Genomic DNA, 14,822 nt, shown 5'->3' on the forward strand with positions numbered 1-14,822 from the left:
TCTGTCACTATTTCATTTTGTGAATGTGGGAAAACTAACTTTTGTCTACAGAAGGAGAGAAAATATAATTGTTGTGTTTATAAAAAGTGCTCTGAAAAACTTAAGATCTAAAAGAGCCTAATGCATTAAATACTGTTACAGCAAACCTTTAAATTTTCTTGCACTGTACTAGTTCAAAAGTACTGGCCTTCTTAAATACCAGCTAAGCTTTCTCACTTTTCAGAAGACAGAACTGGAGACGGAAAAAAAAGTAATAATGGGAAATTAGTCTTGGCAAAATTTGAAAAAGACAGATGCTTAATAAAAGTATCATTTGGCAGATGGTTTTTTAAAAATGTAAGGAGGTGATATGGGTTGGGTGGAAGAGAATTAATGAAGACAGACAGATGGGTGGAGAATCAATAAATAAAACAACTCTGTTCAACAACATCACACATAAGACAGGATTTTGAGTCACATATGAGATTCAGTGACTATCAGAAAATCAAAAAAATTAGGAGTCTGGAAATCTGCTAGATTAATCTACACATAGCACTAACAAAAATACAATACAATCTGAAAGATAATATTTTACAAATAAATTTTTGAAAACATAGAGATTGAACTATTCGTGAAATCTTAAAATAATGAAATCCCAGTCTAATCACTTTGTTGGTATGTGAGGTTGAGAGTGAAATCTTAAAATAATGAAATCCCAGTCTAATCACTTTGTTGGTATGTGAGGTTGAGAGTTCAGACTGTGACCATAGAACAGTGCAGAGGTAAAATCATCTTCACAGACCACCTACTTCAATTTTTCTGATGAGAATACTGAGACCCAAAGAAGCACGTGATTTGTCCAACATCATAAAACCACCTAGTGAAAGAATTATGATTAGATCAAAGGGTTTCTGACTTCTCAGCCCAGTGTACTCTGTACCATTTCATCAATCATCACGACTTTGGCCTTCTTAGCACCATGGTTATTAAATTAAACAACCAAGCAGAGGCTTCTTAAAATATATATATGTATATATATATACTCCCAAACTTCCTTTCTTAAATATTTTAACCAAAATATGTAATTAACATCACAAACCATTTCAAAAGACTAGCTACTCTAATTTTAAAAGTACTTAAGAGATTTGTTCTCAAGAACTTTCTATCTTCTATTACATTTAGTGTACTGCTGATTTTGCCTGATAACCTTAATCTCTTTATCAAACACAAACAGAGCTGAATTCAACAACACATCAACACAATTCAGAATAACACTCTTAAAATAATTTTCAGGAATGCCTATCAAATTAACTAAGGAATAAGAAATATCTTCCCTTAAACTGGCTATAATATAGATCTGACAATAATTTAAAACATTGGTTATATCAAACTGCTTAAAAATTGGGTAAATTTAATCTTGGGGAGTTAGGGGAAAATTAAATTAAACTACTTTTTATTTCATAGGTCCAGGATTTCACTCCCCTCCTCTCAGTGGAAAAGTTTCCTTACCCTTGAATTAAATTTATAAAAATTTTAATAGGGGCCAGCCTGGTGGCCTAGTGGTTAAGTGCGTGCGCTCCGCTGTGGTGGCGCAGGGTTCGTATCCCAGGCGCGCACCCACACACCGCTTGTCAAGCCATGCTGTGGTGGCATCCCATATAAAGTGGAGGAAGATGGGCATGGATGTTAGCCCAGGACCAGTCTTCCTCAGCAAAAAGAGGAGGATTGGCAGATGTTAGCTCAGGGCTGATCTTCCTCACCAAAAAAAAAAATTTTTGATAAAATATTACTTAGATAATACTTTGTTTATTCACATCCTAGTTTCTTTTACTAGAAGATGGTATTTAGAAAACAAGATCCCAGTGCTTGGTGTTTTTGCTTGCTAGTTTTGCTTGGTATTTCAGCTAACAAAGCTAGGAAATATATGTATGCATATATGTATGGATACACATATATAAATACATCATAAACATATTTAGGCCCATGAGTTCATACTGATTCTTCTGATTCTAATCCAACACCTTAGGGTTCTTTCTTGCCTTTCCCCATTCTAATTCCTTTCTTAGACACACAGAAACCTAACTCCCATTATTCTCCACATGTTTACTTATTTGCTCAAGGTAATCAAACTACCAATGTAACCACTCTGCTGACTCTTCTACATGCCACCTCTGCAACCCTTCACTCCAACCACCCACTTCCTCAAACACGAGGGCACATGGCTGCCCATACTGCTGCACTGTCCCTTTACCCATCACTACTACACTTCCTAGGGTACCAACATATCGAAGCCAGGAAGGGAAGGGAATAAACAAACAGATGGAAGGGAAGGGAATCAGTCATGATTTTCAATTATTTGCCTTAATAGTTGCCCTCTCCTCTCTGCCAAATCCTTTAACATGCCCTCTTTCCAAACTCCTATATTAAAGAATGCTAACTGGCTATATTTGCTTTCGCAAATTTGACTTCACCATTAAACATAAGAATATCCTAGAAGTGTTACTCAACTGTCAAACTTGACAATTTCCATCAACACGCTTAAAAAAAAAAAATCATGATATAATGAACCATATTAAACATTCTTGAAGCAGAAAAAAAGCTTAAAAACACCTTGAACATTTATTCACAAAGACAACATAGGCAGGAAAAAAGCACACACAAGATTTAATCAAACTATTAAAATATGTAGAAAGTACTATATACAGTGCACTTTTATAATATTCTACCATCACTTTATGACGACTTAGGGCATCCGTAGAAGAATACTCAATTTATGACTATAAAAGCTGACAAAGTAAAAATCTGCCCAGCCATTCACCAGGATGACATAACAATGACAGATAAGGCCAGCTGCAAAATTAACAGGAAACATTGTTTCTCTCAAGGACACACTGCAGCTGAAAAGTGTCATAACCTCTTTTTTTGAGTAACTACTGTATTCTTACTCACTGAGAAGCCTTGTTATCTAAAACCATAGATATCAAAAACCTAGCTGTTTAACATGTATCAATAAGAATGAAACATCCCACTCTTGCCTGGAGGATCTAAGTCACCTTGATGCAGAGAAGCAGGCTCGATTTCCAGCCTAGGTGCAGAGCTTCAGATAAGGGGTTTCTGAACACATTCCACATAGATGTTACCTTTGTAGTTTCCAATACAACAGGAACCTGGGTCCACTCCACAGTCCAGACCAGATTTTGATCCCATTACACACAGTTCTGCTTTATATTGAGCCCATCAAAACTGCTTCATTCAAATTTCATCTAAACTCCACCCTTCCTCCAAATCCTATAAGAATTTTATCTTTTTCTTTGTTTGGTGAGATGCCCACATGGTACCTGTTGTGTAATCTCCCACACGGAAACAAGCCAGTAAGTCTGACTTTGTCAGGCTATGTGTTTGTCCTGAAGGTCTGGGGCTGACTGAGCCAGACAAAAAAGCGACAGTTTCAGCCCAAACTCTTCATTCCTGTGGTTTATGATCACGAAGCTCACCTAATTATGTAAAATGAGACTCAGAGGACAAGGAGAAGGTAATTAACTGGTTAAAGGAACACAATTTTTGCTACCACAGAGAAGAGTTCATGAGACAATAAAACAGAAGTTTTATTTTCTTCATCAACTAACCAAAAGTCATACACCCCGTATGTAGGCACTGGGTTAGCCAAGTAGAGAAAGATCCACTGGTAGAAAGTTGGGCAAATAGCTTCCCATCTTCTCCTCATTGTTGATCATGCCCACTCCCATTGCCCCCCAAATTGGGAGAAACATTTCAGCACTGAATCTCTGATGGTGGTTGGAGAGAGTGACATCAACATTCGGAGAGTTTATTCTTTGTGGCATTGCCACAAAAAGGAGCAAACAAACTCTTTGAACCACTTGGGACAAAAAAGGAATCAATTTCTTAGAAAACATTACTATGTCTAAATAATTCCTTATTAAGATATGTTGGAACATACTTCTGCTTCCACAGATATTTAGCTTTTCAGTCATAAAAATAAAAAAAAAACACTGAAATTTAAACCCCAGGGAAAACTTCTTTGGAATATAATTATTATATTATATTACCTTAAACTCTGACAACCATTCCTCCACAACCCCTTTCTCTGAAGTGAACATCTTTCCACATCTGTTCTAAAACTTCACCCTGAAAATTAAAATAGAAAAATGTTAAAATTTTGAATATATTTTCTTTGCAGTCAGATTACTATGGATAGAAGCAATCTTATCAAATATAGTTACTTCTTATTTTGTAAAATTAAGGCAGTTTCAAACATAAATTACTGGGGTAATTTCAAAACCAACATGCACAAACAAGCATTAAAATGCAAGGATTTTGGCAAAAGTGTAAATATCATAACATGATGCAACTGGTTCTGCAATTTTCATTTAGCTCTCAGAAATGCCAGCTGCAAAACCTACTGGACATTTTCCCCTAGTTTCAATTAAATAATTCCAAATAGATCATGCATCTTAAGAAAATATTTTAAAACTGTGAAAATATAAAAAAGACATGCATCCAAAATTGCCTTTTAGAAAGCATTAAAGTAATTTAATTTGCTTATATTTCACTTCTTTATAACAGTAACAATCTATCTAGGCAAGCCACTTGGTTCCCTGAAAGTTTAATATTCATAAAACAAAAGTAAAAGTGATAATATCCAACATAACGACCATATTCAACAATAGTAATTCAGACGACTGGGATTTACTTAAGCATTAACGGGAAAAAAAAGGAAGCTAAAGGAAAATGCAAAACAAATTTATCTCAAGCAAAATTTCTGTCAAAGTACAATGTAGTTTTCTTCCCCCATCCACGTATATGAGAGTAGACTTAGAAACTGCTTCTTCAGGGAAAATCTTAGCTCTATCTGAATTTCCTAACCTCCTAATTCAGGCACAAATCCTGCATTAGGCTTCTTAATTTTCATCAGCATTATCATAGCAGAAACTGAGGCAGAACTGCCAGAAACTGAATCTTGATTCTATTGCTTACTTATAGTATAAACTTGGGCAAGTTATTTGCTTTACTTTTTTCATCTGTGAAATAGGAATAATCACAGTACCCACTTTCCAGGGGTTATTGTGAGGACTAAATGAAAAAATGCAAACAAAAGCACTTATTACAGTACCTGGCAATCAAGTATTAGTACTATGCAATATTATTATTGAAGAATATCAATTCTTATAGCCTCTGCTCAGCTGTCTATCAGAGTATACAGATACGCCTTAACGAACAACACAGATTCTTGCCAAAGAATACATTCTAAAGTCTCTGTTGTCTAATTCCCATAAAAAAATAGTTAAGAAAAAAAAATATATATATATAGGTATATATACATTCATTCATGAAGAATTACTTGAGAGATATGCATTTTATTTTTCAAAATAAAAAATAACTCTTTTATTTTTTTACTCTAAATTTTATCCTTGGATCAAGTCAGTCTATCAGAAAACCACATATCTGTACCATATTATTGATTTTATATAACTGTCTATTCAGATAAACTGGGCTTTGGAATTATGTCCAAAATATTACTGAAAACACTGCTAGATCACATTACCCCTTTAAAATCTAACAGGAGAAAATTCACATCTGCATTTTTCAATACCAGGAAAAACTCTTCTTGACAGTAACTGATTTGCTTTTACATTATGGATACTGTGAATCTCATAACTGACTCTCTTTGCTTTGATTCTACTAAAATGGGAGTCAAAGTTTCTGCCCGAACTCTGTCCACAAAAAAGCAGGCCTGGATTAATCTTTTCTATTGTTTTATATTATACTCTTACCCTTATTTTCTTTCTGCCTGGATCTACTTATTTTTATCCTGTTATATTACCCATATTTGCAAAGTAAATATAAACACACATGAATTTTCTTTGTATTTATCCATTGTTTATCTAGTAAATTAGTACGGAAAGTTATCACAACTAGAACCATGCTACATCAAATTACAGAGAATTGGGAAGGTAAAATTTTTACAAAAATTCAAAATAACTCTCTAGTTAAGACTAAATTTTAAAATGTTAAAAGGAATCAAGAGGGATACGCAAAGGATCAAAAATAGTCAAAGCAATTTTGAAGAACAACAGAGCTAGAGGACTTGGACTTCTAAATATCAAGGCTTACTATAAAACTTACTAAAACTGTAGTAACTAAGCCAGGGTGGTATTATCATAAGGGTCAAAAAAAACCAACAGAACAGAACAGAGTGGCCAGAAACAGACCTATACATACATGGTCACCTGATCTATGACAAAAGCGACACTGTAATTCAGTAGGGAAAGGATAGTCTTTATAATAAATGGAGCTAGGTCAACTGGACAGCTACATAGGGTAGGATGTGTTGGTGGGGAGAACCAGGACCTACTAGCTCATACCATATGCAAAAATCAGTTCCAGTTGGACTGTAGATCTAATTGTGAAAGGTAAAACATAAAGCTTTAGAAGAAAACATAAAAGGATTTCTTCATAACCTTGGGGTAGGCAAAAGTTTCTTAAACAATAGGCACAGAAGCACTAATGATAAGGAGGTAAAAAAAAGATAAACTGGACTTTATTAAAAATAAGAGCTTCTATCTATTTACAGATGAATGGATAAAGAAAATGTGGTGTACATATATACAACGGAATATTGTTCAGCTTTAAAAAGAGGAAAACCTGCCATTTGCAACATGATGAATCTGGAAGACATTATGCTAAGTGAAATAAGCCAGACACAGAAAGACAAACACTGCAAGATCTCACTTATATGTGGAATCTAAAAAAGTCAAACTCATAGTTACAGAGAGTAAAATGGTAGTTTCCAGGGGTTGGGGAGTGGGAGAAATGAGGAGATGTTGGTCAAAGGGTACAAACTTTCTGTTATAAGACAAATAAGTTCTGGCAACCTAATGTACCGCATGGTAACTATAGTTAACAATAATGTATACTTGAAATTTCTAAGAGAGTACATCTTAAGTGTTCTCACCACACACAAAAGAAATAAAAACTACGTGAGGTGAGGATATGTTAATTAGCTTGATTGTGTTATAGCAAAATATCAAGTACACCTTAAATATATACAATTTTTATTTGTCCGTCATACCTCAATAAAGCTGGGGGAATAAAAGGAAGAACTTCTATTCATCAAAAGACACCACTAAGAGAATGAAAAGGCAAAGCCATGGCATAGAAGAAGATATTTGCCATTCATATATCCGACAAAAGTCTCACAATCCAGAATGTATAAAGAACTCATAAATTACTAAGAAAAAGGCAGACAATCCAACAGGAAAAATAAGCACACTACTTATCCAAATGGAAACTTAACATATGAAAGGTGCTCAACTTTGTTAGTCATCAGGGAATGTCAACTAAAACCCATAATGAAATATATCGCGCGCGCGCGCACACACGCACACACACACACACACACACACACACAAGGACACTTGCAAGTATGGCTAGAATGAAAGACAGATAATACCAAGTGTTGAAAAAGATATGGAGCAACCAGAATATTCATACACAGCTGGTGTGGATGTAAATTGGTACTATATCTTGGAAAACTCTTTGGCAATATCCTATAAGCTTGAACACATGCATTTTCTATGGACCCAACAATTCTACCCATAAAAATATACCCTACAGAAATGTGGATATGTTCCCTGAAAGATGTGTTCAGGAATACTCACAGCAGCAATTTTTGCTGGAACATGTAGAAACAAACCAAATGTCCACCAAGAGTAGAAAGGATAGATTATAATATACCATACATGGAGTTTTATACGACGACAATGAACTATAACTACATGAATGTCACAATGTTGGAAAAAAGAAGGTAGATAAAAGAGTGCATACTATATAATTACATTTATACAAACTTCAAGAACAGGCAAAACTAGTCAAGTGTGTTAAAAGTTAGGATAGTGATTGCTCTTGAGGGAGTTACTTCTGGGGTTCTGGTAATAGTCTGCTTCTTGATCTAGGTGCTGGCTACAAAAGGTGTCTTCATTTGGTGAAAATTCACCAAGCTGAACACTTATGATTTGTGCATTTTTCTGGGTGATTATTATACATTAGTAGCACCAGACAGCCTCAGGCCTCTTAACTTCCACTTAGAAATCAAATAGGAGCCCTCAATTGCATAGCTGAGTTCACATGACTACTCACTAGTTTAGCATGTATGCAAGCTCAAAGTAAAATTGTTCCTCTCCACGCTTCTTTGCCTCCTTCTGCAGAGCTCAAAAGGGAGTCCTCAAAACACCTCCCTACCCTGAAACTTTCACAACCTCACCACCACTATCTGTCTCAGGTACACCAGGACTCAAGTCATTATTCCCTTTATCTCTGTTTATGTCAGGAACCACAAGAAACTACAGCTTCCAGGTTACACTCAGCCCTTGCACACTATATCTCCATAACTCTGCACACCCCCTATTTTACCCCCATCTCCCATCCTACGCTAATTCTGGAAGGAGGTTCTCTTTCGCTGTGCCTTTTGGAATTGACAATCTGTTACCAGCAAAATCCTCTATATCTTCAACAGTTCTCTGATTGTCACTGTCTTCTTGTTCTAACAAGAAGCGTACCTCTTCTCTGAAGACACTGCTTTCCCTGAAATCTTTTCAGAGAGTGACTGCTTTTCCTCACATGACCCTGGAAGAAACCACTAGGCCTAGAGGTAAGGTAAGTGTCCTCCTCCCTCTTTATTACTATTCTAGATCATTCTCCCTCTCTCCCTTCGAATCATCCACTCAATGCTGCTTTGAAATTCATGTAGCTGTCATCTATCAGTCAATCCTCCCCATCCCTCCCCTTCATTTCTAGATGACCTTAGCTCTGGCTCATTGTCACTCTTTCAAACTACTTCTATTTAAATTCTTAGTGATTTTTTTCTCATCTCCTGAACTCTTAATTTCTAAAAATCTCCTCCAACAATATTGTCCTCAGCTATTCAATCCTATGATCATAACCTAGATCAGCTGTTCTCAAACATTGTAAGGTCAAGGCCCTTTTACAATGGGTTGTTGTTTTTGTTTGTTTGTCTTTTTTTTTTTTTTTGCTGAGGAAGATTCTCCCTGAGCTAACATCCATTGCCAGTCCTCCTCTTTTTGCTGAGGAAGATTGACCCTGGGATAACATCTGTGCCCATCTTCCACTACTTTATATGGGATGCTGCCACAGCATGGCTTAATAAGCAGTACGTAGGTCCGTGCCTGGGATCCAAACCTGCGAACCCCAGGCCACTGAAGTGGAGCACGCAAACTTAACCACTATGCCATCAGGCCGGCCCCAGAATGTTCTAATTTTGATGAAGTCCAATTTATCATTTTTTCTTTCATGGTTGATATTTTCTGTGTTGTATCTAAGAAATTATTGCCTACCCAAAGAATTCAATTTCTTTAATAGATGTAGAGCTATTTATATTTTCTATTTGTTTTCATGTCAGTTTTGGTGAGTTGGGCACGAGGCACTTTGCATCTGCTGCTGTAGTTCATTGTAAGAGTTAGAAGTGTGTCCCATGAGACCCCCATGAGGGACGACTTTGAAAGTTTGTACCTGGTTTCCTCCTGACTCTACCTGATGCATCTTTTTCCCTTACTGACCCAGCATTATATACTTTCATTGTAATAAAGCATAGTAAGTTTAACTGCCTCTGACTCCTGTGAGTTCTTCTAGTGAATCATCTAACGTATGGGTGCCACAGGACATCTGAAATAGGCTTCTATAAAGACTTCCCTTTATTTTTGCTTCTCAGCAGTTTCTCTATGATACACCTACATGTGTTTTTCTTTGAAATTATCCTGCTTTGGGTTAGCTGAGTTTCTTGGAACAGTAAATCAATGTTTTTGATCAAATTTGTGAAAATTCTATCCATTATATCTTCAAATATTCTTCCTACCCATTGTCACTCTCCTCTTCTGGGACTCCAATTACACATATGTAAGAGTGTTTGATATTTTTCCACTGATCCTTGAGGCTCTGTTCATTTTTCTTTAATCTTTTTTCTCTGTGTTTTTTAGATTGGATAATTTCTATTGATGTATCCTTTTTATTCTGCTATCTCCAATCTGCTGTTACGTTCACCCAGTGAATTTTTCATTTATTTATTTACTCTTCAGTTCTAGAATTTCCCTTTGGTTCTCTTTTTACACTTCCCATTTTTCTCTGATATTCCTTATTAATTCATTAAGATCTATTTTCCTTTAACTCTTCAAACATATCTTATTTTAATTTTTGAGCATATTTATAACAGCTGTTTTAAAGCCTTTTTCTGCTAAATCCAATTTATGGACCATCTTGGGGTTGGTATCTATTGACTGTTCATTTTTCTTGAGTATCAGTCTTATTTTCCTTCTTCTTTGCATACCTATAAATTTTGATATATACTGGATACTGTGGATGATATATTGTAGAGACTCTGGTTTCTGTTATAATCCTCTAAAGAGTGTTGACTTTTGTTGTAGTAATCAATTCAATTACTAGCTGATCACCTTGAATTAGTGTAGGCTGAAATAGACTTCGGGGTCAGGAAAAGCTTCCCAAAGTAACTGACACTTGAGCTGAGATTTATATAAGTATGAGTTAACTACGACAAAAAGAAGAGGGGATGAGAAGGTGTTGTGTGCAGTGTGCCAGGCAGAGTCAATCTTCTAGGAAAAGGCCCTGGAAAATAAATCATCAGGCTTGTTCAAGGAAAAGAAAGAAATCTATGTGGCTAGAGTGCAGAGAGTGAGGGGAGAAGCAAATGTCCCAGATAAGGGCTGCTCCTTTATCCTGGAATGGGAGACATGTGGACAGAGCCACAACTAATCAACTATCACCTACAGGTGATCTAAGCAAGAAATAAATTATTGAGGTAGAGATTTGTTTGGCAGTCTGTTTTGGCAACATAGGTAAATAATATACCAACTAGATTCTATGTGCCTTAAGAGCAGGAACCAAGTCGGAGTTTGCCCACATTGTATTCTCAGCACCTAATCTAGTACCTATCAGATAGGAGATATTCAAGAAAGATTTCTTAAGCTAATGAATGGCTCCTATTTACATATAACTGTAAGCTCTTTCTTAAAACAAATCTATTTATTTTATACACATACATAGGTATTGTCAATATAATAAAGCTGATACACATTAGTTGAGCAAGTTGAACAACTTTTCAAAATTGCTCAGATTTCTTGACTCCAACCCGAACCAACAATTTAAAAGATAATTCCAAAGCAAATAACTATAGGTTTTTATTTTATTTTCTGCAAAGAAGTAACAAGTGTTAAATGGGAAAAGAATCAAAAATTAAAAAGAAAGTCAATAACCACTAATGAAAGTAATTGAGTTCAGTTCTACTCAAATCCTAATTACACCTTTCTTACTTGCTATTCATATCTACTTATCCTACTCTCAATATGGAAACTATTCATAAAATATCCTTCAAATTCCACTCCATTGTATCACACCTACCTCTTCAATCTCCCCAGAAGGATATTCATCCAGGTAATGCCTGAATTAACACAAGGAAAACTGACAGTGATCTCACCAAAATGAGAGGTGAGTATAAGAACTAGGAAATCAAGAAAAGAATGAGAGTGAGATTTAGAGATCTTTAAATTAGGGCAATAATCTCTACTTGTTTCTTTTAATTCCTCTTTTGCTGTCATATTCTAAACCAAATTATTCAAGAAGGAAGAAAACATTTTCTACAGCTAAAGTCTGACCACAACCAGGGTACTTTTCTATGAATTCATCACACCTTGTTCCCCTGACCTCTGAAGGTCACAGAATTTAGATAATTTTTTAAACTTTTTATTTTGAAATACTCATAGATTTATAGGAAGTTGCAAAAAATAGTACAGGAGTAATATCACCAAAATGGAGGAGTAGAGAATTCCAGAGCTCCATCTCTCCACCAAAACAACTAATAAGCTAGCAAAAACTGTCAAATCAACTCTTGCAGAACTCTGTAATCTAGTCAAAAATTTACAAAAACCAGGGGAAAGATTATTGAAGAAAGAAGCTGCTGCACTGTGGTAAGAGAACACTGGGGCATTTTTAAATTGCCCATCTACAATCCCAAACCTCGCAGATCAGCAGTGGCCATGAAGACAGAAGCCCGCATTCCTGGTGCAGGTTGCTAGTGACAGAGGAAGCAATATGGACCATATACTCAAAGAACTGTAATTGTTTCAAACTGTCTGGTGGTTCCCTGAAGGACTGTTGCAAGGGGTTGCTTTTGTTTTGCCCAATACAGAGTATTTCCAGGGCTGGGGCAGCTTCCTGAGTGGCATATGGTGAAAGCATTTAAAGGCAAAAGTATTGCCCGTAGCAGCCTCAACTAGGGATAATAGTCAGCATAAGTAATAGACAGACTGAAAAGCCTGGGAAGGAAGAGGTTGGGAAAGGAGACACATGGGATAACAAGTGCTTTTAAAGCTCCTTCTTCACCGGTGAATTCTACCAAACATTTAAAGTATTAACACCAATCCATCTCAAACTCTTCCAAAAATAGAAGAGGAGGGAATACTTTCTAACTCTATCTCTGAAGCCAGCATTACGCTGATACCAAGCTGGTCAAAGACGTCATAAGAAAACTATAGACCAATATCCCTATGAATATAGATGCAAAAATCCTCAAGAAAATATTAACAAACCAAATCCAGCAGCATTTTAAGAGATGATACATCATTACCAAGTAGGATTTATTCCAGGAATGCAAGCATGGTTCAAAATTACAAAAATCAATCAATGTAATACACTACATTAATAGAATGAAGGAAAAAACACAGGATCATCTCAGTTGATGCAGAAAAAGCATTTGGCAAAATCCAACGCCCTTTCATGAAAAAAATATTCAATAAACTAGGAATGGAAGAGAACTTCCTTCACCTGAGAAAGGGCATCTATGAAAAACCCACGGCTAACATACTCAGTGGTGAAAGGCTGACAACTTCCCCCTAAGATCAGGAACAAGACAAAATGCCACTTATATTCATTATTGCACTGGAAGTTCTAGCCAGAGCAATTAAACAAAAAAATAAATAAATAAAAATAAAAAACATAAATAAAAGGCATCCAAATTAGAAAGGAAGAAGTAAAACTATCTCTATTTACTGATGACATGATCCTACACATAGAAAGCCACCTGGAATCCCCTAGAGAATCCACACAAAAAAGCTATTAGAGCTAATAAATGAGTTCAGCAAGGTTTCAGAATACAAGATCAAGGTTTAAAAAAATCAATTGTATTTCTATACACTAACAATGAACAATCTGAAAATTAAATTAAGAAAAGAATTCCATTTACAATACCATCAAAAAGAATAACATACTTAGGGATTAATTTAACAAAAGAAATTCAAGACTTGTACACTGAAAATATAAAACATTATTGTAAGAAATTAACGATGATCTAAATAAATGGAAACTATCCATGTTCATGAATTGGAAGACTTAATATTGTTATGATGGCAATACTTCCCAAATCAATTTACAGATTCAACGTAATTCCTCTCAGAATCCCAACTGCCTTTTTGCAGAAATTGACAAGCTGATTCTACAATTCACATGGAATTGCAAGGAACCCCAAGTAGTCAAAACAATGTTGAAAAAGAAAAATGAAATTGAAACACTCACACATCTCAACTTCAAAACTTACTACAAAGCTACAGTAACCAAACCACTGTGGTACTGGCATAATGGCAGACATATAGATCAATGGAACAGAATTAAGAGTCCAGTTGATTTTCAACAAGGGTGCCAAGATTATGCAATGGGATGAATAGTCTCTTCAACAAATCGTGCTGGGACAACTGGATATCCACATGAAAAAGAATGAAATTGGATCCTTACTTCACACCAAATAAAAAAGTAACTCAAAATGGATTAAAGGCCTAAATATAAGAGCTAAAACTATAAAATTCTCAGAAGAAAACAGAGTGGTAAATTTTCATGATCTTGTGTTTGGCAATAGTTTCTTATATATAACACTAAAAGCATTAACAACAAAAGAAAAAAATAGATTAATTGGACTTCACCAAAATTTAAAACTTTTGTGCATCAAAAGACATTACCAAGAAAGTGAAAAGACAACTCAAACAACGAGAGAAAATATTTGCAAATCATATATCAGATAAGGGTCTAGTGTCCAGAATATATAAAGAACTCTTACAACTCAACAACAAAAAGACAAATAACCAAATTAAAAAATAGACTCAAGACTTAAATAGACATTTCTCCAAAGAAAATATACAAATGGCCAACAAGCATATGAAAAAAGTGCTCACCATCATTAGTCACTGGGCAATGCAAATCAAAACCACAATGAGAATCCACTTCACACCCACTAGGATGGCTATAATTTTTTGAGGTATATTTGACATATAACATATTAATTTCAGGTGTGCAATGTAATGATTCAATACTTATATATATTGTGAAATGATCATCACATGTCTAGTTAATATCCATCACTGTACATAGTTATAAAATTTTTTTTCTTGTGATGAGACTTTTAAGATCTACTCTTTTAGCAACTTTCAAATATGCAATAATAATTTTTTTCAAAAAAAAATAACAAGTGTTGGCAGGGATGTAGAGAAATTATAACCCTTCTACACTGCTGGAAGAGAAGTAAAATGTTTTAGCCACTATGGAAAACAGTTTGGCAGTTCTCAAAAAGTTAAACATAGAATTACCATATGACCCAGCAATTCCACTCCTAGGAATACACCCAAAGAATTGAAAACAAATGTTCAAACAAAAACTTGCTGGGCCGGCCCCGTGGCTTAGCGGTTAAGTACGCGCGTTCCGCTGCTGGCAGCCCGGGTTCGGAACCCCGGCCGCGCACTGACGCACCGCTTCTC

At 35.5% G+C, this 14,822-nt stretch overlaps 1 protein-coding gene across 2 annotated transcripts in view; it reads right to left on the bottom strand.

The window, feature by feature from the left end:
* HYCC1 (hyccin PI4KA lipid kinase complex subunit 1) overlaps positions 1–14,822 on the bottom strand; it is a 93,238-nt gene that overhangs the window by 43,058 nt on the left and 35,358 nt on the right. For both annotated transcript variants that reach the window (XM_004418928.2, XM_014786410.2), the window contains exon 2: positions 4,047–4,125. In XM_004418928.2, coding sequence (XP_004418985.1) covers positions 4,047–4,097 — 51 coding nt within the window. In that variant the 5' untranslated portion in view covers positions 4,098–4,125. The remainder of the gene's footprint in view (positions 1–4,046; positions 4,126–14,822) is intronic.

This window comes from Ceratotherium simum, chromosome 1, assembly GCF_057802395.1.
Source record: "Ceratotherium simum simum isolate JZ-2026a chromosome 1, ASM5780239v1, whole genome shotgun sequence".
NCBI classification, from domain to species: Eukaryota; Metazoa; Chordata; class Mammalia; order Perissodactyla; family Rhinocerotidae; genus Ceratotherium; species Ceratotherium simum.